Here is a 25,058-nt window from a genome sequence, read left to right as displayed (position 1 = left end):
GCTTTTCTGTGCTGCTTATCCCACCCTTCACAGCCTTCCCATTCCTCAAAAAGCACTGTATCCCTGCCAGCTTCACAGCCCCGCTGCTCCTGGTGTCTTGCTGAAGGGGAATAAAAAGGATGAAAGGAAAAATTTGGATACAGGGCACAGCTCCATGAAACTCAGGACAGGATCTGCCACCAGAAAATTCCTGCTCTGTCTGGTTTTCCTTTTCTTTTTGCACACATGGCAACAGTTGAAAGAGTGGAGGGTTCCTGCAGGAATCTAATTCATGGAATCCTGGAATCCTGAATTGATTGGGGTTGGAAGAGACCTTGAAGTCCAGCCAGTTCCAGCTCTGTGTCCTGGGCAGGGACACCTCCACCAGCCCAGGTTGCTCAAAGCCCTGAATATTCTGATTAAATGATAATTAAATTGAATCCCATCGGTTTAGTTACTTTATAGACCAGGATCTCATGGCAAAGCCAAGTTTGGCCTCTTCCAACAAGGGATGACCAGGGATGGTCAGGCTCTCCTCAGGGTGGACTTCCAGGAGACTTCAGGTGGGAACTTCCTGGAGTGATGGATCTCCAGGTCGTGTCCATGGCTTGGCCATCATGGCCTTTGTGGTTTTCTGGGAATTATTTAACTTCCCATCCATCTCAGCTCCCTAAGGATGCTCCTCAGACCGTGGAGATTGTCGTTGCAGCTGGCAGATCATTCAATATTTTCCTACCTGGACAATCTTTCCTGGTTGTTCGTTGAGGTTTTCATGGAGTCAGCACCTCCCTCGGGATACACGGAACTCCTCTGGAGATTTTGTCCCCTCATGGGTAAATCCAGGGAGGAAAAGCCCCTGGGAACTACCAGTCCTGAGCTCCAAGTGAGGGAGAAGTGGAAGAGGAGAACCTCAGTTTTTTGCTCCAAAGGGTTTCCCAAAGATCTGAGTACCCCCTCCAGGAAATCACATTTCCCACGGGCTCTCCAGAGTGACTCCAGGTAGGATTTGAGACGCCCCCTCCTCCAAGGAAGGCTCCAGGAGAGGCTTTCTTGGCTCTTGGTGCTCAACCTCCTTTCAAAGAGAGGCCCTGTGGTCAATCAGAGCGCTCAACTTTCCAAAACCTCCTGCCAATCCAGAGGCTCTTCCCAAGGACACTCCCACCCACAGGAACATGGATCTTCCCAGTGAAATTTGTGAATGGGGCTCAGGGATGTTGTGTTAAGGCCTCACAACTTTTGTTTTACTGAAAACTCAAACCTTGACATGAGATTATTATTATTATTATTATTATTATTATTATTATTATTATTATTTCATTTTTTACTATGGAGGCAACCGTTTTCCAGCTCCAAGAGGATTCCAGCTTGGCAGCAGGGAAATCACACCAGGATATTTTTCCCTGAAAGCTTTGAAATCTCTTCTTCTTGGCTTTTCAGGGCCTGCTGCCTGCACAGACAGATCTATAAAAATCTATAAAAATATCCCATAAATACGCACAGACACACTCAGTAAATTAATATTGGCAAGGGCTTCACTCCTCCAGTGCAAACCGCAGAGAAACATTCCCAAATCTGTGGATTCTGATGTAATAGGGCTGAGGTTTGGCATTCCAGGAGAGCGTTCCAAGCCTCAAATCCCAATCAGAGCTGTCATTCAGAGCCCAGCATTCCTGACGTTATTTCAGCCCCGTGGGCAGGGCGAGGGAAAGGAGGGAATGAGGAGAAAGATGCTGAACTGGTTGGGTTTTTTTGGGATTTTTTCGCTGAAATCAGTCTGGGAAAGGCAGGACAGTCTGGGATGGAGGCAGCAGGCATTTTAACCCTTTCCAGGAATCCCAGAGTTGGATCAAGGAAAATATCCCGATATTTAACGGAAACCTCAGGGTTTCAAGGCCAGCTTTAGAAAACAGCAACCTAAAACTTCCTAAAGGATTAATTATTAGGAACTCTCCTGTGACGGGACCTTTTCCAGTGGCATTTTGGCAAGCTCAGGTTGTGTCTGGATTGGATAACCACAGGCAGAGGCTGCTTGGGATTTAAAAAATGGGAAAATAAACGCAGGTGATTTTTTTTCCTCATATCCCATAGCCAAAGTATTTCCTTCCCGTGTTTTCTGGTGTGGGTTACGCTCCCCCAGGCTGGACATCAGTCATCCAGCAACGGCTAAATTGTGCAATTCCAGCAAAACTCCCAGTCCAGTAGGCATTTTTGTCCAGGTGAAAATTCCCAAGTGATCCTTGAATTGGGTCAGGAGTTTGTAAAGCGCTTTGGGTTCCTTTGGGATGAAATGCTGTGAAATTCCAAGGCATGGGATTAACCCCACTCCATCATTAATCCCTTGCAAAATTCCCAGGCCAGCAGGCATTTTTATCCAGGTGAAAATTCCCAAGTGATCCTTGAATTGGGTCAGGAGTTTGTAAAGCGCTTTGGGGTCCTTTGGGATGAAAACACCACGTAACTCCCAGGTATGGGATTAACCCAAATCCACCATAAACCCCTTGGGAAAATCCCACCTCGCCACCTCAGGGAACAAAAACCCCACTTCCCAAAGCTGCCAAAAAGATGGGATTCCCGAAGGATGGGGGCTCTGCCAGGGTTGTGTGGTGCAGTAGGGCCGCGTTCCCGATGTGACGCTCTTTTCTCCATCGTTTCTGCTGCAGGAGGTCTTTGATCGCCTCTATTTGATTTATACTGTTGGATACTCCATCTCCCTGGGATCCCTCACAGTTGCTGTCCTTATCCTGGGATACTTCAGGTAGGCGGCTCTGTTTTTACCTAAGCGACAGCGGAAAAGCCGCGGGTTTTTCCGGAAGGATAAAACTGGGGTGGCACAGTTCAGGAAGCCTCCAGTGGTGGTGGCATCTGTGATTTGGGCTGTGTTAGGCTATCTTAGGGCAAACTTCCTGGGGGACGGTGGGTGGGATCTTGGAACTCCTTCCAATTCCCTCAGGTGGAGTTTTCCAGGCCCTCTTTGTAGCAAATGGGAAGAGGGGTGTCTCCAGGAATCCCTTGGAAAACTGTCCAGGATTTTCTGTCCTTGTTGTCCCTGCAGGTGACTGTCTTAGCTTAAGATGGCTGATTTGCAGAGAAATAAGATTTCCTGAGGGAAATCCCACTCTAAATCCAAATGTTCGTGAAGAAAAACCCAGTTGAAAAGGATGGAAAACTCCCAGGCTGATTCCTCCAATCTCCCCACACTGCTGCTCTTCCCAGGGGTCCAAAACAGATCCACCTGTGTCCCTTCCCTTCCCACCATCCCTGCCAAGGGATTCAGACCCCAAAATGCCACTTTGAACCCTCATTATGTATTCCTCAATCCAGTGTTGCAGCTTCCATCCCTGGAAGTGTCCAAGGCCAGGCTGGACAGGGCTTGGAGCAGCCTGGGATAGTGGAAGGTGTGGGGGTTGGAATGAGATTATATTTAAGGTCCCTTCCAGCCCAAACCGTTCTGGGATTCTGGGATTCTTGCTATCACAGACAGCATGGGATGAGAGGGATGAAAGGTGTCACCCACATCCAGGGATTTTTCCTTTGGGAATGTTCTACTGGTGACCCCATAGAACAGGATGACCCCAAACCCTGAGCCCCAGATTTGCTTCCCTTCGATGTCTGCTCGTGTCTTCTCCTAAAAAAAAAGCCAGCAGGACCTGGAGAAGAGCTGGTGGTGGCGAAACAGCCACGTGGTGTCTGCAGAGGGATTTGGGAAGCTTGGGCCAAGCCCTGGACATGGAACACTGGGAATGAAATGTGTGGCTTTGGGCTCTGAAAGTGCTCAGAGCTCTCAGCTGACAGCAAAAGGTGTCAGGAGGGTTTGCATGGACAGAAAATCCCAAATCCATGAAAGACCCAATCCAAAGGGGACTGCAGACCCCATCCCAACACCACACTCCTGCTCTCCTGACCTTTTCCTTCCGCTTCATTTCCCACTGGACACTCGCATGTTTGTTAAAATATTCCATGTCCACGTGTGCAAGAGAATTCCTGGTTTTTCTTTATCCATGTCTTTATCCCACTTCATTTCCAGCCCAAACGACCTGGGCAGCTGTGCTGGAGCATCTTTATCCCAAGGATCAGGGTAGCAGCAGGGATCAAGGCAGATTTTATCCTCGATAACGCAGAGATCCATTGACTCCCTTTCAAATGCAGGGAACAAAGCCAATCCTCATTTAATAAACCTCATCAGTTCCACTTGGTGTAATTTGGATTATAAAAGCACAGCGAACAACTGGTGTTGTTATCATAACATCCTGCAAGAGGGATAAAAACACAGCCTTTAATTAGTGCAGATTATTGGGATTTAAGAGGAATATAAATCCATTCATAAATCCAGGCACGGCACCAGAGCTCCAGAGGACAGAGGGGACCCCAAGAGGTCAGTTCCTTCTTCCCAAAATCCTGATTCCAAAATACACCTCTTCTTCCTGGTTCTGACCCATTCACCTCTCACCATCCCCAAAAAAGCTTTTCCTCCAAAAAGGACCTTAAAGCGCTTTACAGCTGGGATTTGTGGGGTCACTGCTGCCACTGCTGGGGTGGAGCCCACAAGATGCTCCAAAGGATGACATTTACAGCAGGAAAAGAGGGAGAACAGCCCAGCACACCTGAGTTATTGCTGGAGTTAATCCTAAACTGAGCTGGGCAAAAAAATTAATGGTTTACAGGAAGTTCTGTGAGGTTTCCAGTGGCCCCAGGTTCCGGAGCCTCTGGAATCCAAGGGCAGGAGTGGATAGGAGAGCGGGAATTCCCACTGCCAGAGGGCAGGGTTAGAGCAGATTTTAGGAAGGAATTCCTGGCTGGCAGGGTTGGAAGGCCCTGGCATAGGGTGCCCAGAGCCAGAGCAGCAGTGGCTGGCCCTGGATCCGTGGAAGCATCCAAGGCCAGGTTGGAGGGGGCTTGGAGCAGCCTGGGATAGTGGGAGGCATCCCTGCCCATGGCAGTGGGTGGGATTGGATGGGCTTGAAGTCCCATCCATTCCAAACTATTTCATGATTCCCTGAAGCCCCTGGAGAAGGTATTAATCCACTTCCCAACCCCATGGGAGAGCAGGGATCCACGACCCTCTCTCTGCTCCCCATGGGGACACGGTGCTGGTGGGAGGAGCTGAGGCTCTCCAGAGCCAGACGTGGCCCTGGCTTCATCCAGCAACCAGACTGAACTTCCCAATCCTTCTTCTCCTCTTCCAGACGTTTGCACTGCACTAGGAACTACATCCACATGCACCTGTTTGTGTCCTTCATGCTGAGGGCCGTCAGCATCTTCGTGAAGGACGCAGTCCTGTACTCCGGGTCAGCCCTGGAGGAGATGGAGCGGATCTCCGAGGAGGACTTGAAATCCATCACGGAAGCACCTCCAGCGGACAAATCGCAGTTTGTGAGTCTTCCCAGAGCAGCGTTTTTCCAGGATTCGTGTCTTTGTCCTCTCTTTTCAACACTCGCCCTCTTTTGGGGAGTTTTCCACCCTACTCATCTTTCACAGCCTCATCCCATCCTTTCCCAGTCTTAATCCATTGGTTCAGAGGGATTCCCAGTTCCTGAGCCAAGGAAAAGCTGCTCCTGCAGCAGTCAAGGTTGATGGTTTGATTCCCATCTACATTCCCCTGATATCCTCTGGAGTTTATGGCTGTGGAAACATTCCTGACCATCCCAGCACAAGGTGCATCCAGCTGGGCTCACAACACTTCCATGGATGGGGAATGCACGACTTTTCTCTTTCCCATATGGAAAAAAACAAAACAAAACATTTTGGAATGGAAAATGGAGGGAGGATGTGGTGTCACGGGAAAGAGTGAGGCTCATCTGCAAAGAGGAGGTGCTGTCTGTGAGAGGGACCTCAGACAGAATCATTGCATGGGAAAAGAATTCCGAAGTCATCCCACCTTGGAATGGTTGGCAGGTCCCCCATCCCAGCTTTGTCCCAGCCCAGAGCACTGAGTGCCACATCCAGGAATTCCTTGGACACTTCCAAGTGATGGCGACTCCAACCCTCCCTGGGCAGCCCCTTCCCATGCCTGACCACCCTTTCCATGAGGAAATTCCTGCTGGTGTCCAGCCTGAACCTCAGGCTCCATCATGGTTGGGTTGAGTCAATGCAGTCAACCCATGGAGAGAAGTCAGCATCCCAAAATAAAAATGGAAGTGAGGTCAGTTCCAAAATCCCATGGGGATGTCACTCTGTAGAAATCTGTGATGGCAATGTCTGCATTGTCCATGTGCTTGGGGGGGGGATGAAGCCCATCCTCACATTTCCCACATCCTGAAGCTCTCAGCTCTCCTTGTCAGTGATCCCACCACGGATTTCCCATGGAATCCCGGATATGGCACCTGTTCACTTCCCACAGCTCCTGCCAGGAGGGGACAGCCATGGAGAGTTGGGCTCTGCTCCCAGGAAACAGGGACAGGAGGAGAGGGAACGGCCTCAGGCTGGGCCAGGGGAGCTCAGGGTGGGCACCAGGAGGAATTTCCCTATGGAAAGGGTGGCTGGGCCTTAGAAATGCCCAGGGAGGTTTGGAGTCCCCACCCCTGGAGTTGTCCAAGGAATTCCTGGATGTGGTACTTGGTGCTCTGGTGGGGATCAGGCAGATCACGGACTCAATGGTCTTGGAGGTCTTTTCCAACCTCAAGGATTCTGGGACTCGATGGTCTTGGAGGTCTTTTCCAGCCTGAAGAATTCTGGGATAAACTTCCTGTCTATGGATTTGCTTGACTTCTCAAGTCTTTCCCAGCTCGTGTTACAACCATGGACCAGCAACACCCTGTGAAAAATCAGAGGGTTTGGGAATGTCCCACTGTGCATCCAAGTGTCCCAACTGGAGCTTTGTCATTGTGCTCCTTTCCCATCCCGGAGATCCGTGTCATCAATTTACAGAGCCTCACTCAGCACGCTCCAAAACTCTCATTTTTTAGGGAAGAACACAAAATGTTTCACTGCATTGTTTGGAGTTTCTCCTCTTGCCGGGCTCATTATAAGAAATAATTAGGATAATCTATGGCATTCTTTGGATATTAGCACTTAATGGCATTTTCTACTCTTCGGAATTGCAAGGCAAACAAGCGATGAAGGCGACAATGGATTTCTTTTGTTTCCAAATGGAGTGTGAACTTTGCAATAAGTGACTCACATTCCCTGCCTGAGGCAATAAATATAAAAAATAAATACAGGAAATATTATCAAATCTAGATGGGAATTTTTTATAAATATAAAAAATACCAATTAATTTAGGGGGATTTTTAATTAATCTATTTTAACTCCCTCTGTCTATGAAAGAAAATGAGTGTCATGTATGTATATCTTATCAATATGCAAATATATGTATAGATATGTATATTGATGGATAAAAAATTAGCAAAAGAGCTGTGCCAGGATAAAAAAAAAAAATTCTCTTTTTATTTCCAAGGTATTATATTGGCATTTTCTGTCAGTCCTTTGTATTCCTCTTAAAGGAAGGGACAGCACAAAAATGTGCCAAGGGATGTGGCAGCCACAGAATTCCTGGGAAATCCAACTTCCCAGACTCCAAGGATATCCACATTGACGAGAGCAAAGTGGCACCAACATTTTGCAGCCTGTCTCTCCTGGAGCTGAGAAGTTGGGAAGAAGGATGGCTTTGCCCAAAGGGAGTGTTGGGCCACAGTCAGGGTTTTGCTCCCAAAAAATTAAAGGATTTCAGCTCAGCACGGAGCAAGAGCTCAGCTTTAACATCAGGATGTCCTGGAAGTCTCTCCCAGATGTTCACCGTGCAGCTCAGGTGGGACACCTTGGGATTTCCAGGGAAAAACCTCCAGGTCCCGTTTGCTCTTGGAGCGCCTGGCTCCGAAGGCAGCAGGAGCCGTCTGCAGCCGTTCCCGGTTGTTGAGGACAGACAAACAACCCTGGGGGATCCGGTGGACATCCCTGACAGGATGGGGTGACTCCATCCCACCTCGGTCGCTCCATGAGCTGAGGAAGGAGTTGTAATTCCAACTGCAGGACACCCAGACCGGGACAACTTGGCCAAGGCCCTTTGGCCTCCGGCATGGACAAGGAACACAGGGAAAAGATGAAACTCAGGGAAGAGATGGAACACAGGGAAAAGATGGAACACAGGGAAAAGATGGAACACAGGGAAAAGATGGAACACAGGGAAGAGATGGAACACAGGGAAAAGATGAAACTCAGGGAAGAGATGGAACACAGGGAAAAGATGGAACACAGGGAAAAGATGGAACACAGGGAAAAGATGAAACACAGGGAAGAGATGGAACACAGGGAAAAGATGGAACACAGGGAAAAGATGGAACACAGGGAAAAGATGAAACTCAGGGAAGAGATGGAACACAAGGAAAAGATGGAACACAGGGAAAAGATGGAACACAGGGAAAAGATGAAACACAGGGAAAAGATGAAACTCAGGGAAGAGATGGAACACAGGGAAAAGATGGAACACAGGGAAAAGATGAAACTCAGGGAAGAGATGGAACACAGGGAAAAGATGGAACACAGGGAAAAGATGGAACACAGGGAAAAGATGAAACTCAGGGAAGAGATGGAACACAGGGAAAAGATGGAACACAGGGAAAAGATGAACCCCAACTGCTCTAGGAAGTGCGTGAGCCCCTCATCACCGGGTTGGAAGAGCACAGGATCAGGCCACCATCTCTTTTTCTCTATTTCCCAACTCATCTGCTGTAGGAAAAATCACCTTTGGCTCAGGAGTTCTTTTCCCAACAGTCCATCTTTCCTGCTCTTCAACAGATTTTCCTCCTCATAAAAAAACCCTGAAACAGATTTTTCTGATTTATTTCCTCTCTCCACCTTGTCTCCTCACCCCACCTCAACGTATTTGCGCAGCACAGGAGTTTCACCCCTTGTTCCTTCTCTGTCCTTCTGTGGTCGCTGCAGGTGGGCTGTAAAGTAGCTGTCACCTTCTTCCTCTACTTCCTGGCTACCAATTACTACTGGATCCTGGTGGAAGGGCTCTATCTCCACAGCCTCATCTTCATGGCATTTTTCTCGGAGAAGAAATATCTCTGGGGATTCACATTATTTGGCTGGGGTAAGTCATGGCTGCTCCTGCTCTTGGAGGTGGTTCCTGAAAGAAACTGTGGATGTACAGAAATGTGGGAGAGGGGATGGAGGCAGGATGAGCGTCAGGGGACTCCTCCAAGGACAGGATTTCCATCCTGGGAAGTGATAAATTTTTTTTTGTGGGGAGTTTTGAATAAGTTAGACATGGGACTTTTGAGTTGGTTTTTAAAAAAATCAGAAGGCATTTAATTATAAGATTTTTTAAGGAGTTATTGATTGATAAAACACTAATAATAATTTTTTTTAAATAACATAGTCTTTAAATATTTTGTCTTATAAACTTATATTACAATATAAACTTTCTTAATTATACTATAATACACAAACTTATAATACTATAATCTGATTTTTTGTTCACTTCCATAACTACTTTTATTTTTTCTGTATCTCTAAAACTCTAAACATTCTTGTACTTAGTTTAACATGTCTTTACTTTAAACTATAAATCTACATTTTTATTTCCAAGACCCAAGTTTAAAAGCTTTTTTCTAAAGTCTTAAATCCAATCCTTTGTTTTCTAAACTTTGATTTACAAATTCAAAATTCTATGAATTCCTTATATTTCGAATTCCAACACTGGGAAGCCTCTATCCTTCAGGAATTTTGGTGTTATCATTCTGGGATGGTGGTGTTATCATTTGGGAATTTTGGTGTTATCATTCTGGAATTGTGGTGTTATCATTTGGGAATTTTGGTGTTATCATTCTGGGATGGTGGTGTTATCATTTGGGAATTTTGGTGTTATCATTCGGGAATTGTGGTGTTATCATTCCAGAATTTTGGTGTTATCATTCTGGGATGGTGGTGTTATCATTTGGGAATTTTGGTGTTATCATTCTGGGATGGTGGTGTTATCATTTGGGAATTTTGGTGTTATCATTCTGGAATTGTGGTGTTATCATTCCGGAATTTTGGTGTTATCATTCTGGGATGGTGGTGTTATCATTCAGGAATTTTGGTGTTATCATTTTGGAATTTTGGTGTCATCATTCTGGAATTGTGGTGTTATCATTTGGGAATTTTGGTGTTATCATTCTGGGATGGTGGTGTTATCATTTGGGAATTTTGGTGTTATCATTCTGGGATGGTGGTGTTATCATTCAGGAATTTTGGTGTTATCATTTTGGAATTTTGGTGTCATCATTCTGGAATTGTGGTGTTATCATTTGGGAATTTTGGTGTTATCATTCTGGGATGGTGGTGTTATCATTTGGGAATTTTGGTGTTATCATTCTGGGATGGTGGTGTTATCATTTGGGAATTTTGGTGTTATCATTCTGGGATGGTGGTGTTATCATTCCAGAATTTTGGTGTTATCATTCTGGGATGGTGGTGTTATCATTCAGGAATTTTGGTGTTATCATTCTGGGATGGTGGTGTTATCATTTGGGAATTTTGGTGTTATCATTCTGGGATGGTGGTGTTATCATTTGGGAATTTTGGTGTTATCATTCTGGGATGGTGGTGTTTTCACTGTGGCTCTTCCAGGGTCTCCAGAAGGATCAGCCCAGGCTTGGAGAGGCAGCACAAAGAGCCAGGGAATCCCAGGATGGGTTTGGGTTGGGAGGGACCCCAAATCCCACCCAGTGCCACCCCTGCCATGGCAGGGACACCTCCCACTGTCCCAGGTGCTCCAAGCCCTGTCCAACCTGGCCTTGGACATTCCAGGGATCCAGGGGCACCCACAGCTGCCCTGGTGGTGCCTCACCACCTTCACATTTTGCCACCCTTCCAGGGCAGGAAATGCGAGGGCTAAATTTGGGATGGGACAGCCAATTTCAGGGATTCATCCCCACCTCTTCCCAGGATCTCCTGCTGGGGAGCCAGTGCTGAGCTGGAGGGGCAGAAATCTGTGGGAGGTTTTGAGCATCTGCTCCCAATGAGAGCCCCAGGCTCTGATTTCCTCACGCAAACCTCAGCTGGTTCAAATCCTTGAGGTCTCCTGAGCCTTGGAGCACCACTGGAAACCTGCAATTTGTGGGGAAGAGGTTTTTATTTTCCTTTTCTTTCAACTTGGGCATCTTTTCCCTGAGTAACGAGAAAGGGGCGGGATGTGGGTGCAGGGAAGGGGCTCATTAGGAGAAGACGTTTTGGGCGCGCACATTTCGGAGGAGAATGGGATTTCTGTTCACTCCTGGCTTTAATTTTGGCTTCCCAGGAGTTACGAGGTGCTGGGACAATAAAACAACTGCCCACAGTTGTCTCAGAGTCTGGAGGTTGGGAGGAGAACAGGGAATGTTTCCGATGATCCTTGAGGATGCAAGGAAGGATAATGGGGTGCAGGATTATACGGGAGTTACATCAGGAAAACCTGGGGGGCTGTGGTTACCTGGCACAGCACCACTTCCCAAATTCCATATCCCAGATCCACCTGGCCACCTCCTGACTGCATTTTAGGACGAGGTTCAGGTGTGCACCACCCCCACCCGATTCCAGACTGAGATTTTTTATGGAAAAAAGTTGGTGGCTGTCTCGAAGGGTGGGGCTCAGAACAGGCAGGGCACACAGAACTGAGTTTATGAAGGATTGCAGATTTTTGGGATTCAATGCTCCGGGGCAGGGCTCTCTCCAGCCTTTTTCCTTCCCAAATGGGATATGGGGAAGGAGCTGCTTCCAAACCTCCTGTCCAGCTGCTCCATAGCTCAGAAACTGCTGGTGCTGACAGATGATAATGATGGGAAGTGTAAATATAGAAATATTCCAAAGTGGGAATCCATCTCTCAGGAAAAGCCTAGTCCTGGACAGCTGGAAAAATTTTGGGGAAATCAACAAACTAAGAGATATTTGATGGGGCTTGGAGCAACCTGGGGCAGTGGAAGTTGTCCCTGCCCTTGGCAGGGGGTGGAATGAGATGGGATTTAAGGTCCCTCATCACCCAGATGGTTCTGGGATTCTATTTTGGGGATTTGGCATTTCTTATCTCAGCTGCTGAGGGACGGAGAGGGCTTTGGATGGCACCTCTTTTCTAAAGCAAATGAACAAAACCCCAACTAAATTAAATTAGAAAAGAGAAATAAACTCATCTTCCTCCAAACCTTCAGGCTGTGTAAAAGTTCCCTCTCAAATAATAACATTAAACTGCAAAGAGCAGACTTAAAAGGAGCCATTTCCCAGAGGGAATTTGGGAGGAGAGGGAAGCAGCAGGAAAATAATGCCATGTGTTTAACAAGCAAAACCAAAGGAAAAAGCTGGGACAGGCGGGGATTGCTCTGGTTAGCCCTCCCAAGTTCTGCCAGGGAATAATCATTTTATCGGAGCGACCACAGGGCTGGAGGCACACCTGTCACAACAGCCAGCATCCCTGCGCTTCCAGGAGCCTGAGGCTGCCCGTGGAAATTCCTCTGGAATGAGAACACTCGATCCCTCCCGGAGGTGGCTGGGATTGCTTTGTTTGGATTGGGATGATAATGTCCACACAGACACCCGCTCAGGCGGATTGTTTGGATAATTTTTGGGCACTGGAAAGGGCAAACCAATCCAGGAGCCACTGGAGACAGTGGAAAAATTCCAGTTCCCTGCAGCGGGCACTGGATCCTGCCCACACCGCAGCAATGAGTGACAGGGAATCAGGAATAAATAATTATTCCACCAAAAAGACAGATTACCCCCCCAAAAAAAACTGGAATATTCTGGCAATAATCAGCATTGAATTTGTCCTGCCTGGAAAACTCCAAGGTGGAAACAGGGAGCAAAAATCACCCTACAACATCTTATTTCTGGGAAAAGCAGGACAAAGAGCAATTCTTTGATGTCATCTCCATGGACTTCTGTCCAGTATTTTCAACCCACATCCTCACTGGCACAAACTCCATCAAAGTCCTCAACTCCCTTCTTCCAAGGGAGACCCTGCTGACGGAAAGGAACTCGCTCCATGCCAGCACCCACCCAAAAATAAATAAATATTTACAGTACGGGCAACAATAAATCCCCTGGGAGACTCCCAGCTCCCTGCAGCTGTTTTTTGAAGGAAGTTTAGGTACCATGACCAATAGCCAGGAAATCCAAGCTGATTCCATTGGCCTTTTTCCTTCACACCACATTAATTCCCACACGCACGGCTGGGCTGCCCTGGATTTCAGCAAGCTGGGGATTGCAGGGACACCCGGAAAAGTTAAAAGGATGGTGGGTGGTGCCTCAAAAATCCATGATGATGATCCCTGCGTGTTTATCCAAGCAGGAATAATCCTTCCCTGAAAAATTTGTACCAAGCAGGACTAGAGGCCTTAAAAGTATTATTGTTATTCCCATTAAACATCAGGAAAAAGGGACACAGAGGGACTCATAAAACACAGGCATTGTTCCTCAGAGAAGCTTTTAAATCCCAGGGAATTGAGACCAGAATTCTCAGACCTACACAAGGGCTTTATTCCTAAACTCCCTTCCAGCAGTCACTCCCAAATTCCACACGCATGAAACCCATTTTCCAGCTGCTGGGAGACATGGACACAGGAAAAGCTCTCGAAGGGGTGGGGTGGCCAGCAGATCTTTCCCATTTTCCGGCTGCTGGGGAGATTCCTGACTTTATAGCACCTGCATTGTACACACTGTGTGTGTGGCTGGAAATGCACAGCGCATACAATGTGGATTCTGTACAAGTCGCTCACGGCACGGCGGGGCTGGGCTGGAGGGGAAGGACATCCATCCATGCATCCATGTATCCATGCATCCATCCATCCATCCATCCATGCATCCATGTATCCATGTATCCATGCATCCATGAATCCATGCATCCATCCATCCATCCATGCATCCATGAATCCATGCATCCATGTATCCATCCATCCATCCATCCATCCATGCATCCATGTATCCGTGCATCCATGTATCCATGTATCCATCCATCCATGCATCCATGTATCCATGTATCCATCCATCCATCCATCCATGCATCCATGTATCCGTGCATGCATGTATCCATCTGTCCATCCATCCCTCATCCATCCATCCATCATCCATCCATCCATCCATCCATCATCCATCATCCATCCATCCATCCATCCATCCATCCATCCATCCATCATCCATCATCCATCCATCCATTATCCATCATCTATCCATCCATCCATCCATCCATCATCCATCCATCCATCCATCCATCCATCCATCATCCATCCATCCATCCATCCATCCATCCATCCATCCATTATCCATCCATCCATCCATCCATCCATCCTTCCATCCATCCATGCACATGCTGGGATTTTTAGGGATACCTGTTTTCCCCTGGGTATTTTTTTATTGTTTAGGAGCTCAAAGTCCCATGTTACAGGATTTCTAAGAATGGGAATTGTATCTTCTGAAGCTCAGGACAGGCAAGAGAGGAACAAATTCCTGTCAAATATATCCAAATCTCCAAAAAAATCCATCCTTCAGACGCAGAGCTTTGCTGCAGTGGGAATATCCCGTATTTCATGGACATGGCAGTTCCTCAGTCGACATAAACCGAAAGAGCGCCAAAAAATCCAATCCATTTAAACCTTGGATGATTTTCCAGAGCCTGCCCTACTTTCCATGGATAGGTGGATGGCAGGGAGGAGCAAAGAGCTTCCCCGAGCCCTCACTTCCCTCGCTCCAAGTTCCCGGTGCGACAGGTCAAGGATTTTCTTCCCAGTGCTGGCAGCACAGGGAATTGTGGAGCGGGATGAATTCCTTACAAATGTGGCTTTGTAGGAGCGCTGGGCCTGAGTGAGGCTCTGTGTTTAATTATTTATGCTTTCTTATATTACCTCGGCATTCCCAGCTCCCAGCCTGGATAAGGGCCCCGTTGTCCCTGGGTTTGGGACACAGCCGTCCCTGCTCCACACCCCGTGGTCAGGAAAACCTTTAAGCACCCTAATGAGACTTAAGTGCATGCTGAAAGTTAAGCCTGGGCTTATCCCCGAGCCCCAGTGAGCTTAGACTGGGAACAGCCTCTTCACAGTCCCCGCTGATAAATGTTGCCTTTATTTATTTTTTAATAATTTTTTTTCCACCTGAAAGGGGTCATTCTTCCCAAATTTGTGGAAGCTACTGTGGATTGGATCCTGCTTTTTCAGGGAAGCCAGTAGGGGACTCGGTTTTACAAATAACTGGACCCAAAAAAAAATAAATACAAGGTTGCTTTTGGATATTGGGGGATTTTTTTTTCCACGTTTCATAGGGAAAAGATGATGGCCTGGGGTAACTGTGCTGAAATCAGGATGGTTCCTTTGGGAATGACATTTGGCTGGATATTTTGGAACATAATCCTGAATTTTAGCATTTCTCTGCTTTGTGCAGCAGCTCTCCCATATTTAACAGATCTTCCAATCCATCCAGGGATTTTCTGGGAGAAACTGCCGGAGCCTGACTCCTGCTCTGCCTTTCCATGATGGGAAGGAAGGAAGGAAATATCTTAGAGAAGGATTTCTGAAAAAAAAACATCGGAATCATGGAATATTTCAGTTGAAAGGGGTCTTGAGGATCATCCCATTCCACCTTTTACCATGGGCAGGGACACCCCCGCTGTCCCAAGGGGCTCCAAGCCCCAATGTCCAGCCTGGCCTTGGGCACTGCCAGGTATCCAGGGGCAGCCACAGCTGCTCTGGGAATTCCATCCCAGCCAGGAATTCCTAATTCCCAATCTCCCACCCATCCCTGCCCTCTGGCAGTGGGAGCCATTCCCTGTGTCCTGTCCCTCCATCCTTGTCCTCAGTCCCTCTCCAGCTCTCCTGGAGCCCCTCAGGTCCTGGAAGGGCTCTGAGCTCTCCCTGGAGCTTCTCCAGGAGAACATTCCCAGCTCTCCCAGCCCGGCTCCAGAGCAGAGTTCTCTGTTTCCCATGGGATGAACTGGCCAAAGCTGGTTTCAGTCTCTCAGGTTCCAGCACTCTCAGGCCTCGGAGATCATCGAGTCCAACCATTCCCAGCACTGCCAAGGCCACCCCTGACCATGTCCTCAAGTGCCACATCCACAGGGATTTAAATCCCTCAAGGGATGGGGACCCCCTGCTGCCCTGGGCAGTCCGAGTGTGTAACAGCTCCTTTTGGGAAAGCATTTTCCCAAAATCCACCCTGACCTCCCCTGGCCCAGCCTGAGGCCGTTCCCTCTCCTCCTGTCCCTGTTCCCCCGGCTGTCCCCTCCTGGCAGGAGCTGTGCAGAGCCACAGGGTCCCCCCTGATCCCCCTTTTCTCCCTGCTGAGCCCTTTCCCAACTCCCTGGAATTTTCCAGCCCCTTCCCAACTCCTTTTCCTTCCCTGGACACATTCCATCCCCTCAATGTCTTCATTGTGGGCACCCCAAACTGAACCAGTTCAGCTCTCGGATGTGAAAGCTCAGCTTTTCCAATTCTCAATTATGCCTGAAAAATGGAAAGCCACTCCTTCCACCTTCCCCTATCCCAGTCCACCTGGAATTTCGGTGCCGGAGCCTTCGGTCCCCACTGACCTTGTGTCACCTGTGTTCTTTTCCAGGACTCCCTGCTGTGTTTGTCACAGTGTGGGCCAGCGTCAGAGCCACTCTGGCCGACACAGAGTAAGTCCCACCGGGTTTCCTTCTCTCCCTCTTACGTGCAAAGTCTTGTGGGATTTAGGGGTGAATCTAAAAGGAAAAAGAACCAGGCAAAGCTGGAATTCTACTCTGGCATCATTAACTTTTGGAGGAGGGTGGTGGATGGAAGGGAAGGATAGTTTTTCCTTTCATTTTGCAGGATCCAATGAATGGGAATACCTGCCGTTGTTATCCCTGGGGATAAAGGGACTGTGTCACAGCTGGGCAGGGACGAGACAGGGATCCTTAAAATCCTGAATGAGCAGGAATGAATTTGGGACACAGCAGCTGCAGCACAGTCAGAGAGGGTTTGGTCATGGTGGAGAGGTAGAACTGCAACTCCTCCATGGATTTCACAATCCCAGGATGGTTTGGGTTGAAAGAGACTTTAAAGCTCATCCCATTCCACCCTCTGCCATGGTCAGGGACTCCTTCCACTGTCCCAGGTTGCTCCAAGCCCTGTCCAACCTGGCTGTTCCCCCAAAACTCGTAGGCTTGACCACACAAGCGCTTCCATGTTCCCAGGGTGCTCCATCTGAGGGTTCCCAGGCATTCCCAAACGGCTTCGCATGGGAAGCCGCTGCTTTCCAAAGGGGATTCCAGCTCCAGGCTTGGGCGGGTGGGTCAGCAGAGCTGCTGAAGGGTGACACATCCCTGACACCGGCTCATCCTCGCAGAGGTTCCAGGGAGCACCGGTGGCTTTCCAGCCTCTCTTTGCCTGAGGAGATGGCCTGGGAGAACTGCAGCTGCCACGTGGGGGTGATCAGGATCAGATAAGGAAAAACCTGTGGCCTTCCTTTCTCCAGAGCTGGAGGGAATTCCAGCAGGATAATTAACATTGAGTCAGCTTTTCCAATGGCTGCTGGAGACTCCTGGGAGCAAATAGAGCCTGTCCCTTCTTGGCAGGTGGAGGATTGGATCCAAACATCCCAACATTCCAACATCCACCTCACCAGCTGGCCCTCCCAGCTCCTCATCCTCACTGGGATGAGGACTGGGGGTGGATGGAGATAAAGGATTTGGGGGGATTTTGGCCACAAGGGCAGGGCTGAAGGAAACCCGGGAAGCAAGTGTGGAACCCCAGCATTGTCCCCATCACCACCTGTCCCCATGGGAAGCTGTGCAGGTTTATTCCGAGGGGGAATCATGGAATGGTTGGGTTGGAAAAGACCTTTAAACGTCATCTAATCCAACCCCCTGCGATGAGCTGGGACATAACCAGGATTGAAAAGGCCTACAGGGAAACTGAAGGGATTATCCATCAGGAACTGGAGGGACGGGACACAGGGAATGGCTTCCCACTGCCAGAGGGCAGGGATGGATGGGATAATGGGAAAAATTCTTCCCTGTGAGAGTGGGGAAGTCCTGGCACAGGTCACCCAGAGACGCTGTGGCTGCCTCATCCTTGGAAATGTCCAAGGCCAGGTTGGAGGAGGCTTGGAGCAACCTCTCTCCCATGACAGGGATTTGGAATTAAATCATCTTTAAGGTCCCTTCCAACCCAACCCATTCCAGGGTTCTGTGATCCCACATCCGTTCAGCCTCTCCTGTGTTCATAAAACCTGGATTCCTTTTAATGTAGGGATTTATTTGGTGAGGAAGCGAGGAAGTGGAAAAGGATCCGTTCCTGGCCAGAAGGGACAAGTCTGGATGGGTGTGGAAAGAGCTGGAAAGAGCTTCACCCTCTGGAGAGAAAAACCATCCCTTCCATAGGAATATTCTCATTTTTTAGTAGCTTTACACCAGGAAAAGGGATATTCCAAAGTCTCACTGGGTGCAGGCAGGGTTAGAGCAAGGTCCTTCCACCAGGCTTTGGAGGAATTCATCCTTCCAGGGGGATTTTTCCAATGGAACTTGATTGCTTTTCCAAAGATTTCCTGACAGGATGTCCATCTCTCCTCAGGTGTTGGGACTTGAGTGCTGGCAATTTAAAGTGGATTATTCAGGTGCCCATCCTGGCAGCTATCGTGGTGAGTATGGGATGAGTGAGGGGCTGGGAGAACTTTGGGTCCTTGGGAAGAGCTGATCCAGGATTTCCTGCTCTAATCACCCTGCTATCAAAACTCCTGCCTTGTCATAGTCCCTACATCTCCACTTTGAGGGGTTCTGCCTGGAATTTTGGCAGCTGAATATGGCAGAAGGGTTTGTGAGTGACCTCAAGGAGAGAAAAATCCCACATTTTCAGGGTTGAGACCCTAAAATCACCAATGAAAACAACATCCAAGGCAATATTTCCAACCCAGATGATCTTGGAAACTCTTGGGGCCATGACACACTTTTACCAGGCATCTCCAGATGGAAGAGATGGAATTTGGTGTCTGTAGCTGGACCAAGGCTTTTCCCAGGTGTGTTTCAGGGTCATCCCGTTATTCCTGAACTGGTAAAAGCTTGGGAAGCCTGAGGTGGGAAGGGAAATTAAACCATCCCAGCTTTGATTGGGTCTTTAATCACTGAGGGTGGATTATTCCAACCCCCCACCCAAGAGCCAGAGGGGAAACGGAGGACCCAAGTGATATTATCCCGACACAGGAGGAGCTCTCCAAAGCTGGAGAGGGCGTTATAAGAGTTCATTATCTGCACATGGTGAATTCAACTACGTCCTTATTAATGAATTAATTAATTACCCTCTTCCCCCCCCCTCTTCATTTGGGGTTCTCCATTGCTCAGTCTCCTGATGGAATCCATGTAAAAGAGCTCATGCACTCCCCTCAATCCCATCTCCCTTTCCACTCATCCACGAGTGGAACCGGTAGGAATCTCCACAGTCAAGAAGCTTTGGAATCAGGCTCTTCCTCCTGCCTCCCAAATCAGGAGGCCTTGGAAGATGCTCAGTGTGGGTGAGAAGAACACCAGACACGCAGAGAGCAGGAAATTTTCTGAGGTGGATGTGCTCATCTGTGCCATTAGGTGAGATTTTTGGGGTTTGGGGACGGGGCTGGGTTTCATGCTTTTGGTGGAAATTTCTCCACCTGGCTCCAGCAATTCCTTGGAAGAAAAGCATCACCGAGACCACATCTTTGGAAATGGAACAGCAGAGGCTGGAGAAGAAATTTCAGATGGTTCAATTAAATTAATTCCAGCTACCCAGCGCATTTAATTTACAGGCCAATTAGCAGAAGACAAAGAGCCCAATTGAGGCTCATCCTTGGAAAAACAAGGTTTCTCCAGGAAGCTGTGCCCTGGCAATTTGCAAATGCAGCTGTTTATTATGCAAAAATATTCCGTTGGTTGTATCTGTTTAATTTCTGTGGTTTCGTATTGTTCATTTGGCTGCTTCTGCCATTCCCACGATGCTGGACTAAGTCCTGCATTTTCTGGATGGGATTTTGGAGGCTGAGGGGTTTAAAATCTCTCCACTTTCTGCTAATTTGGATGTGATTTGTTTGTCTGGTTTTCTTTTCAAATTTAGCACATTTAGGGAGCTCAGAGGAGTTTCCCTCCTGGATGTGATAAGGCAGGGCGTCTTTAATTTTGCCGACAAATGCAAAACAAGATCCCGCTTCGGAGCCTTTAAAGCTGGAAAAGCTCTTATAGAGACATAAATCCTGCTTGGTTTTTCCCTTTCAGATGGTTTCCAAGGAATTAAATGCCCCCAAGCTCTGTCCTTCCCAGCCTGTCGCTCTATCCATTCCTCTCTCATAATTCCTGTGTCAGTCAGAAAATTTCAGTCAAATGGAACTGAGGGAATGGCATTGCAGGGGTGCAAAATTCTCACCAACCTTGTGAGAACAAGGAAATGGATATGGGAGAGAATTTTCATGCATATCCCAGTGACAGAAAGGATGTGGCACAACCTTCCCTGCTTTTTTTTTTTTTATGGAAAAGAGTTCCAAACAAGCTTGCACATCCTCAAAGGAGGAGGAATCCAACCACAGCAGACAAAGACATGGCAAACCAGCCCCTGCTGGCTCAGCAGCTCAGGGAATTCCTGGTTTTCCCAGGGAGGATAAATGTCCATGGGAACGACTCTTCAATGGTTGCAGTGGAGAAATCTGTCCCATGGAAATGCTAGAACATGGATCTGCTCTGGCTCCAACCAAAATGAATCCAAGGAGGTCTCCTGCACCATCCAGCTTGAGGTTCACAGTGCTCCCTCCCTAAAACTCCGAGCCGCTGTGTGGTGTGGTAATTCCACGTCTTGAAATGCTGAGGGCTCCAGAGGAATCCGAAGGCGTTATCCAACAACGCGGATCTGCTCCGTGCAGTTACAGGACAGTCCTGCCTGTACCCTCTCCACAATCCCACGGATGGCTTTGGCTGGGCCAGAAGCTGGTGGAATCCAGGGAAGCCAAGCTCTGAAGAGCTCTCCAAAGACGGGAATCTCCCCGGTGCCAACCCACCTTTCCTCTCCAGGAGGCGTTGCCGTTAAATTTTCCTCAGCGTGTTCCTGTAGGAGCCATGAAGGTTGGGAATGTTCTCCCAGATCAAGTCCAACCATTCCCTCAGCTCCACCATGGCCACCACTAACCCTGGTCCCCAAATGCCACATCCACATGGGATTCCACCACTTCCCGGGATGGGGATTCCACCACTTCCCGGGATGGGGATTCCACCACTTTCTCGGATGGGGATTCCACCACTTCCCGGGATGGAGATTCCACCACTTCCCGGGATAGGGATTCCACCACTTCCCGGGATGGAGATTCCACCACTTCCTGAGATGGAGATTCCACCACTTCCCAGGATGGAGATTCCACCACTTCCCGGGATGGGGATTCCACCACTTCCCAGGATGGGGATTCCACCACTTTCTTGGATGGGGATTCCACCACTTCCCGGGATGGGGATTCCACCACTTCCCGGGATGGAGATTCCACCACTTCCTGAGATGGAGATTCCACCACTTCCCGGGATAGGGATTCCACCACTTCCCGGGATGGGGATTCCACCACTTCCCGGGATAGGGATTCCACCACTTCCCGGGATAGGGATTCCACCACTTCCCGGGATGGGGATTCCACCACTTCCTGAGATGGAGATTCCACCACTTCCCGGGATAGGGATTCCACCACTTCCCGGGATGGGGATTCCACCACTTCCCGGGATAGGGATTCCACCACTTCCCGGGATGGAGATTCCACCACTTCCCGGGATGGAGATTCCACCACTTCCCGGGATGGGGATTCCACCACTTTCTCGGATGGGGATTCCACCACTTCCCGGGATGGGGATTCCACCACTTTCTTGGATGGGGATTCCACCACTTCCCGGGATGGAGATTCCACCACTTCCTGAGATGGAGATTCCACCACTTCCCGGGATGGGGATTCCACCACTTTCTCGGATGGGGATTCCACCACTTCCCGGGATGGGGATTCCACCACTTTCTTGGATGGGGATTCCACCACTTCCCGGGATGGAGATTCCACCACTTCCCGGGATGGAGATTCCACCACTTCCCGGGATAGGGATTCCACCACTTCCCGGGATGGGGATTCCACCACTTCCCGGGATAGGGATTCCACCACTTCCCGGGATGGAGATTCCACCACTTCCCGGGATGGAGATTCCACCACTTCCCGGGATGGAGATTCCACCACTTCCCGGGATGGGGATTCCACTCTTCCTGGGGCAGCCTGTTCCAAGGTGCTCAAGCACCACTGGAATTATCTTGATCAGCTGGCCACGAGTTGGGTTCATAAATGTGTCTCCTTGAAAGGCAGTAGACGATATTCCCTGACTGTCCTTGTCTGCTCCATCCTAAACACTTCCCAGAGGAAGTGGGAATATGGGACAAATCCAACAGTTTCCATTACCCTTCTGCATTCTTGAGCTGTCATCTCCAGTTAGGTCCACTCTGTATCTTCACCATGGGCTTGTTCCTCTTTCCTTTTGCACATGGAAATGTGGGAAGACATCCTACGAGTGCTCCTGGTATCCTGAATGGATCTTCATCCCAGCTGGGCTGTAAAGACAAATAAAACCCCATTTTGGCCTTCTCCAGGTGCCTGCTGGGCTGGCTGGCTCAGATGTTTTCATGTGAGATGTCCGCACCTTGTGAGCAATTCCATATTCTCCGTGAAGGTTAAAAACCCCTGGATCATCCCTGGAATGCTCATCCCTTCCACAGGAGGAGCTTCCTCCCCAGCCCCAGCCCCTGCCTCATCTGGGGGAAACACCAACTGAACAACTCCACCATTTTCATCCGTTTTTATTTTTTTTTTAACGGTTCTCACTTCTTTGTTGTTTGTTTTCTTTTCCCTGCAGGTAAATTTTATTCTCTTTATCAATATTATCAGAGTCCTCGCAACCAAGCTCCGAGAGACGAATGCAGGGAGGTGCGACTCGAGACAACAGTACAGGTGAGTGTCACCTGTCCTGTCCCCCCCTGGCTGTGGGCAAAGCCCAGGGTGACACTGGTGCTGCCTAAAATAACTTGAAAAGTTTGTTGTCTCCCAAGTGTGGTAATGCAGAATGAGCCAGAACAATTTAAAATTTTCCTAAACCTTTCAAATACAGCCTGCTGGAAGTTAGGGAGGAATTCCAGCTCTTCAGCCAGTTTTTGAACCCAAAGTGCAGAAATAAAACATTGTGCTGTTGAAGGCTGTAAAACTTGTATCAGTTTATTTGCTTATTTTTATTTTCCTCCTGTGCTTTGTTAAGCTTGGCCTATTGGTTAAACCTGCCCTTGAGCGGGTGTTTCAGTGCCTTGGCTGAAATGAAAAAAAGATTCCAATTTCGTTTCATTTTTCATTCGGTTTTCCTTTGTTCTGCCAGCTCGTCTCCCTTGATAATTCAGGTTATTTGTAGCATGGTCAAAAATTGGATGGAAAAATCAGATTGCTGGGACACCACGGCTGCTTCAGAGCTCCCAAGGCTTTTCGGGATCTCCTGGACTGCCCAACAGGACACTTGGGAAGGGGGGAGAGCGGAATGGTTTGGGATGTAAGCCACGAGCTCATTGCTCCCACCCCCCTCTCCAAACACACATTTGAGGCAGGAGGGAGACTTGGCAGGAAAACACCTCCCGGTTCTCCTCGCTGCCCTGTCAGGGCTCTGATTTATGCATTTATTTACTTCTCCCTGGCTGAAGCTTTGCCATTAATTACGGTTTGGATGCGGCCTGCTCCTTTTAAAGTGTTAAATTCCCTGGGTGGTTTGGAGGCGCTGGACGGAGGCGGTGCCGGGGATTTCTGGGAGCCATTCCTGCCCTTCCCGATCCCTGCTGCACCCAGGGACTTGCTGGAACCCTTGGCACGAGGTCGAATCCCTCAATTAATGTCACTTCCAGGCAAAGCTGACTCCCTGCAGGGCCAGCCCAGCCAAATACTCCGGGTTTTAGTGCCTCCGTGGATCCCCAGCGCTGATCCGTGCTGAGGTGGAGCTGCTTCCCGACAAAAGGAGCTTTTCCAAGGGATGCTCAAAGCACCTCCTAGGAGCGTCCACCTCTGCTCTGTCCTCTTCCCCTGGATATCTGGAGCAATTCCACTCCCAACTCACCTCCCTCTCCTCCAGATCTGCTCGTTGCACAGGAGACACTGACCCAGGGTGGATTTTCCAGTCTTGCCTCAAGGGAGTGGCTGAGGTTGGAGAAGACCTCTGGAAGTCAGTTCTCCACCCTCCTGCCCAAGCAGTGGCAGCCACTGCAGGTCGTGTAGGACCACGGGAAGATGGAGAGCCATCCTTTAGGGATAAGGGGATTTGATGGATTTCAGTCGGAGCCTGAGGGCTGGAATCGCAGCACGAATTCCTTTCCTTCTTTCCACCTTCCCCTCATGATCCTGACCCAAACCTGGGGCTGGTCAGAGGCTGGAAAAGCCACCTCAGTGATGTCACCTCCAGCGTCACACAGGGACAAGCTGAGGGTTGGACTGGCACATGCTGGAGCATGAACCAACCATTGGAATTCCAGGTGGAATTCCACAGCACCTGTGTAAACATCCCATATCCAAGGGGTCAGGGAGAAAACCACAAGCAACTTGTGCCCAGTGACAAACCTGGCTGGGCTGGGGATGCTGGAGAGGTTTATCCATGCACTAATTCCTTTTTCCCCCTCTTTTCCCCCCTCTTTTTCCCCCTCTTTTTTTTCCCCTCTTTTTTTCCACCCTCTTTTTTTTCAAATTTTTTCCCCCTCTTTTTTTCCCCTCCTTTTTTCCCCTCTTTCCCCCCCTCTTTTTTCCCGCTCTTTTTTCCCTCTTTTATTTTCCCCCTCTTTTATTTTCCCCTCTTTTATTCCCCCCCCTTTTATTTCCCCCTCTTTCATTTTCCCCTTCTCTTTATTTTTTCCCCTCTTTTATTTCCCCCTCTTTTATTTTCCCCCTCTTTATTTTCTCCCCTCTTTTATTTCCCCCCTCTTTTTTCCCCCCTCTTTATTTTCCCCCTCTTTATTTTCCCCTCTTTATTTCCCCCCTTTTTTATTTTCCCCCCCTTTTATTTCCCCCTCTTTATTTTCCCCTCTTTATTTCCCCCCTCTTTTATTTTCCCCCTCTTTATTTTTCCCACTCTTTTTTTTTCTCCTCTTTTTCCTCCTTTTCCCCCTCTTTTTTCCTTTTTCTCCCCTTTTTCCCCCGCT

General features: G+C 48.7%; 1 protein-coding gene across 1 annotated transcript in view; it reads left to right on the top strand.

Moving 5' to 3' along the window:
* Positions 1-25,058, top strand: part of PTH1R (parathyroid hormone 1 receptor) — a 94,302-nt gene that overhangs the window by 65,249 nt on the left and 3,995 nt on the right. The window contains exons 5-10 of the mRNA XM_077781366.2: positions 2,640-2,734; positions 5,163-5,349; positions 8,857-9,010; positions 16,471-16,531; positions 18,450-18,516; positions 22,754-22,848. Coding sequence (XP_077637492.1) covers positions 2,640-2,734; positions 5,163-5,349; positions 8,857-9,010; positions 16,471-16,531; positions 18,450-18,516; positions 22,754-22,848 — 659 coding nt within the window. The remainder of the gene's footprint in view (positions 1-2,639; positions 2,735-5,162; positions 5,350-8,856; positions 9,011-16,470; positions 16,532-18,449; positions 18,517-22,753; positions 22,849-25,058) is intronic.

The sequence above is a fragment of the Lonchura striata genome, chromosome 2 (assembly GCF_050655825.1).
Source record: "Lonchura striata isolate lonStrDom1 chromosome 2, ASM5065582v1, whole genome shotgun sequence".
NCBI lineage: Eukaryota > Metazoa > Chordata > Aves > Passeriformes > Estrildidae > Lonchura > Lonchura striata.
This window is presented reverse-complemented; position numbering and strand designations above follow the sequence as displayed.